The following is a 12652-nucleotide window of genomic DNA, read 5'->3' as shown; positions in this document are numbered from 1 at the left end:
CATTTTTATGCAATCTCAGTTTCCACATTGTTCCATAAGATGGTAGAAAGTATGTGATAAACAAACCAATCAGTCCACTCAAATATTACACATCTGCTGACTATTAAGTACTTTGCTCAACAATTTTGTATTTCTTTTTATTCTCATCAATTTATACAAGAGATCATACCATCAGTTCTTTATGAAATAAATCAGAGCATTTATTTGGGATTCCTCTTCTTTCTTTACCATCTGGAATACCTGTCTGAATTTTTCAAAATATCACCCGTTTTGGCCATTTATGCCAGATAAAAATTTTCTAATAGGTTTAATTGAAATGATGCCATCATCATTGTATGTATAGTTTTGATAAATTGTAGCTCTACTTAACACTAACATATAGCAATATTTTTCTCCAAGGTCAAAATATTCACAAAGACAAATCTGGAAAGTTTTCACCAAGGAAAGTACACAGTATATTCAGAAATCTGCTACCTTGTTCAATTTCTTGCTCCCTCCTCTGCTGTAGAATCATAGAATCTTGCAGCACAGAAGGAGGCCATTCAGCCCATTGTGCTTGCATTGGCTCTTTGAAAAAGTTATCCACTTTGAAAAAGTTATCCAATTAGTTACACTCCCCTGCTCTTTCCCCATAGTCTTGCAAATTTTTCCTTTTCAAGTATATATTCAATTCCCTTTTGAAAGTTATTATTGAATCTGCTTCCACCACCCTTTCAGGCAGTGCATTCCAGATCAGGACAACTCACTGCAGAAGCATCTATCCCCTCCTCTTTACTTTACATACTTTTCGCTTTATGTTGGGCAGAAGGACAAGTGTCAGTTCTGAACAGACCATTCAAGAGAAGTCCCCAGCATAATATCATCCAACCAAGCACCTGCAGTGCAATACATATAAAGAAATTCTGCACGACAGAATATGCACACACACTTCTATCTTCTGAACTGCAGGGTTGGGGGAGGGTGGTGTCACCATTGTTTCGTAAAGTGATAACTAATATGACAAGCTCGACCACAAGTAGCCACAGACCTAACACCTCAAAAAGACCCAAGCTACAATTACTTGATTCTCCATTTCCCTCAGAAGAGCAGATACTCAGACTACAGGTTTTCAAACTGGGTTTCTCAGACTGTGGTGGTTTCACCAGAGGGTACATGACACAAGGTTTCAGCCTATCAGACATTATGTTTCTAAGTTTGTTTTTAAAATCACTATTTGTTGACTTACTAACACATTATTTCTGTTACTGCACACTAACAAACTAGGTCTTCTGTAACAAAAGTATCATTTTCCTTTGGGTAACAGATACACTTTCCCAGAAGTTAGAACAGTTGGCCCCCAAGAATGTATTTGTAGGGAGTATTGATATTTACTGGGGGACTTCCAGACAGAAAAGGACAAGGAGTTTGTATCAATTCCCGTGTGAGGTTTCCGAGAACCTGAGATTACTTATGTATGAAATAGCACCAGTTTGATGGTGCAAAGTGGGAGTTTTGTTGCAAAGGGATTCTGTATCAGGTCGACTAAAGGTGAATAGGAGGAGGCGGGAGTAAAGAAAAGAATCTCCCCAAGAAGGTGCAACATCCAACAATAACTTGCATTTATGTACGGCCTTTAACATAGTAAAAAGTCCCAAGGCGCTTCACAGGAGCGTAATCAGTCAAAAACTGACAACGAATCAAAAGAGATATTAGGACAGGTGGCCAAACGCTTGGTCAGAGGTAGGTTTTCAGCAGCGTCTTAAAAGGAGAGAGAGGTGGGCAGGCAAAGGTGTTTGGGGAGGGACTTCCAGAGCTTAGGGCCTAGACAGCTGTAGACACCGCCGCCAACGGTGGGGCGAAGGAAGTGAGGGATGCACAAGAGGCCTGAGTTGGAGGAACGCAGAGTTCATGGAGGGATATAGAGCTGGAGGAGGTTACAGAAATAGGGAGGGGCAAGGCCATAGAGGGATTTGAACACAAGGATGAGAATTTTAAAATTAAAGCATTGGTGGACCGGGATCCAATGTCAGTTAGCGAACAAAGGGGCAATGGGTGAACGTAACTTGGTGCGAGTTGGGATCCAGGCAGCAGAGTTTTGGATGAGCTGAAGTTTACGGAGAGTGGAAGATGGGAGGCTGGCCAGGAGCGCATTGGAATAGTGGAATCTGGTGGTAACCAAGGCATGGGTGAGAGTTTTAGCAGCAGATGGGCTGAGGTAGGGGTGGAGGCGGGCGATATTACAGAGGTAGAAGAAGGCAGTCTTGGTGATGGAGTGGATATTTGGTCGGAAGCTCAGCTCTGGGTCAAATAGTACGCCGAGGTTGCAAACAGTCAGATTTAGCCTGAGAAAGTGGCCAGGGAGGGGGATGAAATCGGTGTCTAGGGAACAAAGTTTTTGCCAGGGGCCGAAAACAATGGCTTCGGTCTTCCCAATGTTAATTGGAGGAAATCCACCCTAAACACTCTTACTAAAGCAGATAAAAACATGGGTCACAGTCAAGGACATAGGATCAGATCTGCAACCTGAACAGCCGATCTGAATTTGTTTTCCCCAGATTGGATAAGCTCATCTTACCTTATAAAGTTTGCTCCAATTTGATGGGAGTGGAGCAATGCTGTACTCTGGTCTTGCCCTGGACCCCTGAACTTTAGAATTGCTCGCTCCATTGACCATGAAATTAGCTAGTTGTACTGCCTGTTGAGAACTATCTTCATTTTTTTGCTGGACCCGACAATTTCTTCTCTCCCCCATTGTGCTGGCTACTTCATGCTCCGTTCAGGAGGTCATGGTGCTAGGAGGGGCAGGAATCGAGGGAAACACACTGGTGTCTTAAGGTGGTGGAGTTTTAGCCTCTTTCAGGATTTGCCATCGGTTCCAAACCAGCTGTTATTTTGCACACTTCTGCTTGCCGACTGAGGTGGAAGGGGATAAATTAGGCAGCCAACGTCCACCACAGTGCCCCAGAGAAATGATAAGCCCCACAAGGGTTGGTAATTATGTATGCTCTCTGGTTCTGGAGTTAACGTGCCATCTGTAGGGAATTGTTCTAGTTAATAGTGGGTCAGAGGGAGATCAGTTGTGCTTTCCATCTAATCACTGGTGTGACATTGGCATTGACTAGCAACAACTATTAAATATACCCTAATGAAGTAAAGGTAGTTTATTCCTCCCGTTTTTCTGTTCCACAATATAAAAGGGTCGGGGTGGGGGCGGAAACGAAACAACGACAGCTGTTGGCAGAGGTGTTGAACCATCTAGTTGGGGAGCTTGCACATCAGCAGAGTTTCACTTCTGAGCACTGGATGCTCCTCTCCAGATGTGGAGAGCTACGGGAGAGGCCTTGGATTTTATTCTTGTACTGAGAAGAACCAACACTCAAGTTTGGGGAATTCTAAGGATTTAGGAGAGTAATGGGTCAGGAATTTAAGGCAACATCTTGTTGTTTATATTGGTGGAATTGGGTGAGTTAGTTGGATACTGCTTTCTTCTCCAAAACTGCTGTAAGTCCACATGCAAAGCAGTGTTCTCAGGCCCAAGCAAACCACAAATCATGGGCTAAAAAAAATGCTCCAGGAGGACAAAAGAAAACAGGCAACCTAGAGCTATGAACGCCACCACTTGCAAGAAGTAGAAACCAGTTGTGATTCTGAAAAAACGGACTCGACAGTATCGGTCAATTAAAACTTTTATTGATAGATTCTACACTCCATTCTTTTTTCGCTATTATATTTAGTTTAAAAACAAAATGAAACAGAAGCACTGCACTGCACCCCATACCATTCTGTTTAGATTGGGGTGGAGGAAAGAGGAGGGGCAAGGGCAAAGGGTTATACATCTGAATATGTTATTGACAGACCATCTTAATTGGGCCTTTTGTACACTTCAGCAGAAATTTATGAACATTTATAAAACAAAATAATGCCAGGGCAGTTACCAATCTATAAATTAAAAGGATAAATCTCCAATCAGTTACATTTTTTAAAAATGCATGGAACGATAAATGGATGGGTCAATGCCAAAATAATGAGACTAGAGAGGTCTGACATTTTATTATACATCATGAAGCCAGGCTGACTTTTGCACATTACCTGCAGCAGTTCTACGGTGATCCCTTTGGACCTCTCAGTGTTTATACCTCTGCGTTCCATATAACCTTTATCAGGGATGTTAGGCATTTCACTGGAGGGATTCCCAATGTTGAAACCTGACGAAGGTTAAAAAAAGGAAGATTGGAAATGGTGGAAATCTGAACTAAAAACACAAACTGCCAGGAAATACACAGCGAGTGCGTTCCTCTTTCAGCATCTGAATGAGAAAGACTGGGACAGATCAAAGATCCCTACCAAAATGTTAACTGGTCTTTCTCTTTCAGATGCTGACCTGACCTGCTGTTTATTACCAGCATTTTTTGCAGAAATATTTTTAAGTCTTTTTCCCTCAACGGCCAAGGAATCATTTGCCTTTTTGGTGAAACATGTCTGCCCTATGAAGTCAAACCACCTGTAGAAGACTGTCTTTTGGTGAGAATTAGATTTCATTCTTAGAAACATTATCCCAACTTTAATTTTCTTATTACTTAATATATACCATCAGTATAATTTGAAGAAGCATTTCAAATGTTCAGCATACAATATTTCAATTTAGTTGCTTAACAATTAGTATTCAAAGGGTCATTTTCTCGTGCAAAATTAAAACATGTAATGATGTAGTAGCAGGCACAGTGCTTCAAATAGCCGCCGATTACTTTAAAAAGCTGCTTGCACCCAGCTAATGAACCAAAGCCAAACAGCACACTTCACTCCAAAGGAAAAGGTCCCAGTGCCTTCTTAGGATTGTATTGGACTAATCAATTGTTTTGTTTGAAAATTATGAAAACACAGGAACTCGATCATCAATATCCATCTTTTGAACAGACTACAGAACCCAATTTGCATCATTAATGAAGCAGTGAGTAGTCGCTGTGGATCATGGCCATCACCTTCAGAATAAGCTGTATATTCTAAACCCACTGAATTGGGCAAATTAAAGAGCTTTTAGGTTTTTTTTGACGACTATATAAATTTTGCCCAATTAGGCTTTGAGATGGCATGACTGGTAGTGTAATGGTTATGTTACTGGACTAGTAATCCAGGGGCCTGGAATAATAATCCAGAGAACACAAGTTCAAATCCCACTACGGCATTTTGAGAACTTGCATTCAGTTTAAAAAACCTGGAAATAAAAAGCTGGTACCAGTAAAAGTGATCATGAAGCTGTTGGATTGTCATAAAAACCCAACTAGTTCACTAATATCCTTTAGGGAAGGAAACCTGCCGTCCTTACCCGGTCTGGCCTATATGCGATTCCAATCCCACACTAACATGGATGACTCTTAACTGCCCTCTGAAGTGGCCGAGCATGCCACTCAATTGTATCAAAACCACCAGAAAGCCCACCACCACATTATCAGGGCAACTAGGGATGGGCAATAAATGCCGGTCTTGCCAGTGACGCCCACATCCTGAGACTGAATAAAGAAAGACTTTTGAAAATAAATAGTGGGTACATGCACAGGGGCACAAAATATCTGCGCCCTGCATATACACCTACATTTTACATACAGCACCAAATAATAGGTGGTAAGGAAGTGATTGACATTTGTGGTTAGACTACAGCAAAACCAGCTTGCAAAAAAAAACATAACTCCCCCTGGTTGGCATTCCATTAGAGGAGAGGAAATAAGTAGAACGTGCAACTAATCCTGAACAGGCACCGAATTCTTGGTGGTCTGATAAGAATGGTCAGCAGCTTTGTGGTATTGACACACAACTCAAAACAGAGGCAGATTTCATGCTTGGAATTCAAATTTATTGCTGCTCAAATTTTATTTCAGGCTTTTAGCCAAAATCAAACTTAACTTTGAACAAAGTGGAGTGCAAAGATTTCCAATCTATACTTAACATGGGAACACTGTCCCCTCCAAGTTCCCATACAAGTCGCACACCTTCCTGGCTTGCACTTTTGTTACCTTTCTTCCATCTTTTGCTGGGTCAGAATCCTGGAATTCCCTACCCAGAATCAGGGTGAGAGCACTGTCACAAGGACTGCATCGGTTCAAAAAGGCAGCCCACTGTTTACCTTTTCAGGGTAACTAGGGGTGGGTAATAAATGTGTCCTCGCCATCCCGCAAACACATTTTTTAAAAACAAAGTTTCAGCGGATTATTTGACTATAATACTCACATTTAGACAGTGCTTTATCACTTCAAAACACCCCAAAGTGCATTATGCATCAGGTTACTTTTTGAAGGGCTGTTATCTGTTCCTTCCAAACATGCAACACTTACCACATATCATGTCTCAAATTACTTATATACTGAGTCCCAAAATATTATTTACTGAAAGAAATCTAACTTCCATTTGAATGAATCAACACTATCTGCTTACTAATAAGCAGTAAGAAATGACGTCACATGGTCATTAATCTTTTAGTGTGAACTTCAATTATCAATGGCGTGGGACACAAGATATGAAATTGCAAATGTCTGCTGCTTGGACAAAACTGACCACATCAACCACTTAAATAAAAACAAAGTGGAAAAAACAAATTAACAGAGAGATGATGCAATGGATTAGCAGATTATTCTTTCACTGCTGAAATTTGGGTTTGAATCCAGTCTTGCCTGCAAGGGCCCCATGTGAAATGAGTTGGGGTAGTCTCAACTCAGGTCTTCAGAGGATGTATGCTACAGCATAAAACTGCCTACAATTTGTCACAACACAGACAACCTCACATTACAAGGCCTACCAGTGTGGAGATCTGACTGTAGACTGAAATAAATATTACTATTTGTAGAAAATCAAGAAAAAGTACACTTCTTTGACCCAGTTTTAGGTGTTAGCTGTGGTTCAGTGGTAGCACTCTCGACTCTGAGTTAGAAGGATGTGGGTTCATGTCCCACTCCAGAGACTTGAGTACAAAATCTAGGCTGACACGCCAGTGCAGTACTGAGAGTGCTGCACTGTTAGAGGTGCTGTCTTTCAGATGAGATGTTAAACTGAGGCCATGTCTGCCCTCTCAGGTGGCCATAAAAATTTACATGGCACTATTTTGAAGAGCAGGGGAGTTCTCCCCAGTGTCCTGGCCAATATTTATCCCTCATCCAACATCAATTATTTGCTGTTTGTGGGACCTTGCTGTGCGCAATTGGTTGCCACGTTTCTTACATTATGACAGTAACTACACTTCAAAAGTACTCCATTGGCTTTAAAGAACTTTGGGATGTCCCGAGGTCGTGAAAGGCGTAATTATATTATATATATATATATATATAAAAAATGCAAGTCTTTTCTTTCAGTTTTGCCTTGTGTGATGTGCATAGGCTGCAGTGAGATCATTTAGCAGTCGTGCTATTTGTAACAGTTTACGACATAAAGCAAACAAAATATATATGAGCATAAGTTTGAAGTCTGAAATATAATACTCACTGAAAGAGCCACATTCCTGGAAAACTGCTTTGGACACACTGGAATCCTAACAAAAATTACAATGTTAGTAAATAATTTATTAAAAAAAAAACATTTTCTTACTTTTTCTTTTTTCCCTCCACCAAAATAAGTTAGAACCCAACATCTACACCAACCTACTGGGCTGAAGGGTAGAACGATGTAACCCGCTAATACTTCCACCTATCACTGCCAACTCACCAGCAGATGGGGAAAGGACTATACCAGACAAATCCCGTCAAAATAAGTTAAGTGCACCTCTAGCGCAAGGTCAACTAAAAATGTTGGGCGAGAGTTACCGCTAGTTTCCAGCGCAATCGGACGAACCAGCGCAAAAGATCGGGGAATTTTAAACGCAAGTGAGTTACGCCCCAAACCACTTATTTTTGGGTTTTCCGCAATCTTTTAGGCTGCTTGAAGATTCAATTTGCCCAGACCAGGACCCACCCACAAAACTGGCCACACCCCCCAGATCGACATTGCGTGTTTCCGCCAATCGTGCTGGTTAGCAATCTTCAAATTGCGTTCATTTTCTTAGGCGCACAGGCACCAGTAGGCACGTTTTAAAACATTTTACATATCAAAAAATACTTAATTTACCAAGAAACTGACTGGTGTTCACCAATGTAATTGGTAAATGATTCAGTACAGTTTTTTTTTAAAAAGTTATTTTCAGTGATTTCAAAAAAGGTTACTCACAGATGGTGAACTAGGCACTTATTAAAAACTTAGTTTTTGTGATAAACCCATTTTCAGCTGTATTAATAAAAAAACGAGGTTACCACACTTAAATACATCAATGAATATCTTTTAATGGAAAGAAAAAAAATTACGTCCTATTACCCTGGTTCATGGAAGATTTTACGTGATTATGCAAATGCATTTGAGTGGAAACTTGAACTGTAATCTAACCAGCTCAAATTTGGGGCATTTTGGCCGCAATTTCCTGATTGCGCCTTAAGTGGAAACTCTACCCCGTTAAGTATAATGAAGACTCCAAGTTTCGTAGCAACGCTGCAGCTAGGCTGCATCAACATTTTTTGTAACTTCCTTTTTCTGCCAATTTGCTCAGGCCTTACTGCTTGCCGGGCACGTGGTTCTATAAGAGTCCTGGCGCCCTCACGTGGACATTATTCACACATGAGCCTAGACAGTGAGTGCTTACAGGCTTTGACTGCAGGGATCATCCTGCCCAATAATCTTCACTCACATACTTCCAGCGGTGCCACTGGTCTGAATGGCTCAACTACTCAAAAAGAGCTGAATTCCAGAGGTGAGGTGAGAGTGACTGCCCTTGACATCAAGGCAGCATTTGACCGAGTGTAGCACCAAGGAGCCCTAGTAAAATTGAAGTCAATGGGAATCAGGGGGAAAACTCTCCAGTGGCTGGAGTCATACCTAGCACAAAGGAAGATGGTAGTGGTTGATGGAGGCCAATCATCTCAGCCCCAGGGCATTGCTGCAGGAGTTCCTCAGGGCAGTGTCCGAGGCCCAACCATCTTCAGCTGCTTCATCAATGACCTGCCCTCCATTATAAGGTCAGAAATGGGGATGTTTGCTGATGATTGCAGTGTTCAGTTCCATTCGTAACCCCTCAGATAATGAAGCAGTCCGTGCCTGCATGCAGCAAGACCTGGACAACATCCAGGCTTGGGCTCATAAGTGGCAAGTAACATTCGCGCCAGGCAATGACCATCTCCAACAAGAGAGTCTAACCACCTCCCCTTGACATTCAACGGCATTACCATCGCCGAATCCCCCACCATCAATATCCTGGGGGTCACCATTGACCAGAAACTTAACTGGACCAGCCACATAAATACTGTGGCTACAAGAGCAGGTCAGAGGCTGGGTATTCTGTGGCAAGTGACTCACCACCTGACTTCCCAAAGCCTTTCCACCATCTACAAGGCACAAGTCAGGAATGTGATGGAATACACTCCACTTGCCTGATGAGTGCAGCTCCAACGACACTCAAGAAGCTCGACACCATCCAGGACAAAGCAGCCCGCTTGATTGGCACCCCATCCACCACCCTAAACATTCACTCCCTCCACCACCGGTGCACCGTGGCTGCAGTGCGTATCATCTACAGGATGCACTGCAGCAACTCGCCAAGGCCTCTTCGACGGCACCTCCCAAACCCACGATCTCTACCACCTAGAAGGATAAGGGCAGCAGGCACATGGGAACACCACCACCTGCACATTCCCCTCCAAGTCACACACCATCCCGACTTGGAAATATATCGCCATTCCTTCATTATCACTGGGTCAAAATCCTGGAACTCCCTACCTAACAGCCCGGTGGGAGAACCTTCACCACAAGGACTGCAGTGGTTCAAGAAGGTGGCTCACCACCACCTTCTCAAGGGCAATAAATGCTGGCCTTGCCAGTGAAGCCCACATCCCATGAAGGAATGAAAAGAAAGCCTTTATTCTTTACAGAATGTGGGATATTTTAAACTTTACTTTCTCAATTTGTTTTTTTTTGCTTGTTTAAAATACCTTCTGTGTTTCTTACAAAATGTGCTAATTAACATGATCATTACTCTGAACTTTTTTAAAAACAAATACCAAAGAAATTAAACAAGTAGTAGCAGTGTGGGGATACAGGGCTGACCGAATTAAATTCAGTAACGCCAGCTTAAATAATAGAATTTAGCCCATATTACCAGCTGCATACCTATACAGTACCTGTAAGGTTCCATCACCATCTGGTAAGTCGGAAGAACGTTTCTGGCATTTTCTGAATCTTCCATCTTAGCATAAAGGAATGCGAAAATTATCCAATGAAGAGTGCTTTTAGATTCAATTATTTAACAAAAAAAAACTTAACTTGTTTGATTCCTAATGTCACTAATTCACAAACAAGCATTCAAAAGCAGTGAATGGTAGAAGATGCTTTTCCTCAAAACCACCCGAACAGACCCTGTTTACAACCAGGTAGATGCCCCTCCCAATAAACCGCAAAACAGGAAAATGGTAAATTACCAGCCTGTGGTGTGCTCTTCCTCGTCCTTGAGTGCAGCATTAATGTAGTGAGCCATCTCACTTGATTCCCAACACCACTGAACAGCCAATCTGAAGTATATGGCACATAGACCATAGATCCAATCTCCTTGTTCTGCCTAAGCAGAACGTCAAAAGATATACAAGCACCTGGCTTCACTTCCTGACCAACCAGAACCATAAGCACAAAGTTCTGCCACATTAAATAACACCATTTTAAGGAAGGCATTCAAGTGATTATGTCTACAATTTATACAACCTATACGGTATTTGCCTTTCAAAGTTACTTTTCATATGGGAACAGAAAACCAAGTCTTCTGGGCTCTGTGAAGACTCATTTGCAGTCCTTTTTGTATACAATTGTAAGACAAACTTTAAGCATCATTAAAAATAGCACAGATTTTTTTTTAAAAATCCATTTAATAAATTGTCTCCAGTTTTTTTTGTGAATCACTAACAATTTAACATTGAATTACTGACAGGACTGAAAATTGTTTTTTTACCATCTTTCATTTTGTTGCTGATTTTCCATTTGAAGTTTTCTTCCTGATAATTAGATCGCTCCTCTTCACCACCACTACTCCTGCAGCAGCCACTCGAAGTCGATCCATGAGCTTCCTTATCATCATCACTTCTATCTTCCTGATAACCACTATGGTTTTTGCAATACAACCTGTAGGAAAGAAACTGGTTTGTTACAAGGGGGTGAAATGCACCAAAATACTTCAAGATGTTTCGTATTACACCATGGTCCACAAAAAGCCCTCATGAGAAGTTAGTTCTTCCAATAACGACCTCGTTGACCTATTTAAATCTCTAATTACAAAGACAGATATGAAAAGATGGCAGAGAAATAAAACAATAGCGACATCTCATTCCCTTTTCAAAAGGGCTGTCAGATATAGCTCACAATATGGAATGAAATTAGTAAGTAGTTGGAGAAGGAGGAGTTAATCAGGGAAGTCAGCACAAATTTCTAAAAAGGTAGGCCATGCTTGAGAATTCATGTAAAATTATTTGTAGAACTAGCAAAAGGATTGATAAAAGAAATGCAGCAGATGTGCTTTATACGCATTCTCAGAAAAAAGCATTTGATAAAGTACACATAACAAAGATGACACGTGGGATTATGGGGATTGCGGCGACAAGGATGGAGAAATGGTGGGGGTAGGGGCAGAAAGCAAAGATTACATATAAAAGGAAGTTTCTTGAATGGAAAGTTGTGGTGAGTGATGTGTTCATGTGTTTATGTTGGGGACATTCTTATTTGCTATACTTCTAGATTAAAAATCTTACATCTTCAGACAACAACCTATTATAAATTCCTATGTCCACGTTTATAATGGAAACTGTTTATGTAACCGAGTCACCCCGTAATTACAATTTTCCCCCACTGGAAGAACTGCAACACCAGTGTTGACAGGATGGCGTATTTACAGCATGATAGGCAGTTTCCATTATAAATGTGAGCAGAGGAATTTATAATAGAAGTATAAAAAATAACAGAATGTATGATTTTAAAATGGGGACTGAGTTACATCTGTATGCCTTGGTCCAATCACCCTCCAGCCTCAAACCAGTCTTGATTGCTATGTGCAACCTCATAGGATATTGACTAGTACATATAAATGATATGGACTTAGGAATTGGGGGGAGAAATTTTGAAATTTGCTAATGATACCAAATTTGGGGGGGGGGGGGTGGGGGCAGTGTGGCACTCTGGCAAATTGTGGAAGACTGTAGGACAGAGACAGGGTTGCAGGTAGGTGGTAGATGCAGTTCAATGTAGAGAAATGTGAAGTAAAACATTTTGGAAGAATAGACCTTAAAGGGCAAGACATGGAGTAGAGGAGCACAGGGTCCTGGGTGTGCAGATACACAGATAGGAACATAGAAACAGGAGTAAGCCATTCAGCCCCTCGATCCTATTCCGCTATTCAATTAGATAATGGCTGATCTGTATCTGAACTCCATCTACTCGCCTTGGTTCCATAACCCTTAATACCCTCGCCCAACCAAAATCTATCAATCTCAGTTTTGAAATTTTCAATTGAGCTCAAGCCTCAACAGCTTTTTGGGGAAGAGAGTTCTAGATTTCCACTATCCTTAGTGTGAAGAAGTGCTTTCTGACATCACCACTGAATAGCCTAGCTCTAATTTTACGGTCATGTCCCCAT

General features: G+C 41.4%; 1 protein-coding gene across 1 annotated transcript in view; it reads right to left on the bottom strand.

Annotated features, from left to right (window-relative positions):
- The window catches only part of phf11 (PHD finger protein 11), a 246166-nt gene that overhangs the window by 192762 nt on the left and 40752 nt on the right, over window positions 1–12652 (bottom strand). The window contains exons 8-11 of the mRNA XM_067993443.1: window positions 10979–11148; window positions 10161–10225; window positions 7447–7492; window positions 4069–4184 (exon numbers count right to left, since the gene is read on the bottom strand). Coding sequence (XP_067849544.1) covers window positions 4069–4184; window positions 7447–7492; window positions 10161–10225; window positions 10979–11148 — 397 coding nt within the window. The remainder of the gene's footprint in view (window positions 1–4068; window positions 4185–7446; window positions 7493–10160; window positions 10226–10978; window positions 11149–12652) is intronic.

Source organism: Heptranchias perlo, chromosome 11 (genome assembly GCF_035084215.1).
Source record: "Heptranchias perlo isolate sHepPer1 chromosome 11, sHepPer1.hap1, whole genome shotgun sequence".
Lineage (NCBI taxonomy): Eukaryota > Metazoa > Chordata > Chondrichthyes > Hexanchiformes > Hexanchidae > Heptranchias > Heptranchias perlo.
The sequence above is the reverse complement of the archived record's forward strand: the minus strand, read 5'-3'. Positions and strand labels throughout refer to the sequence as shown.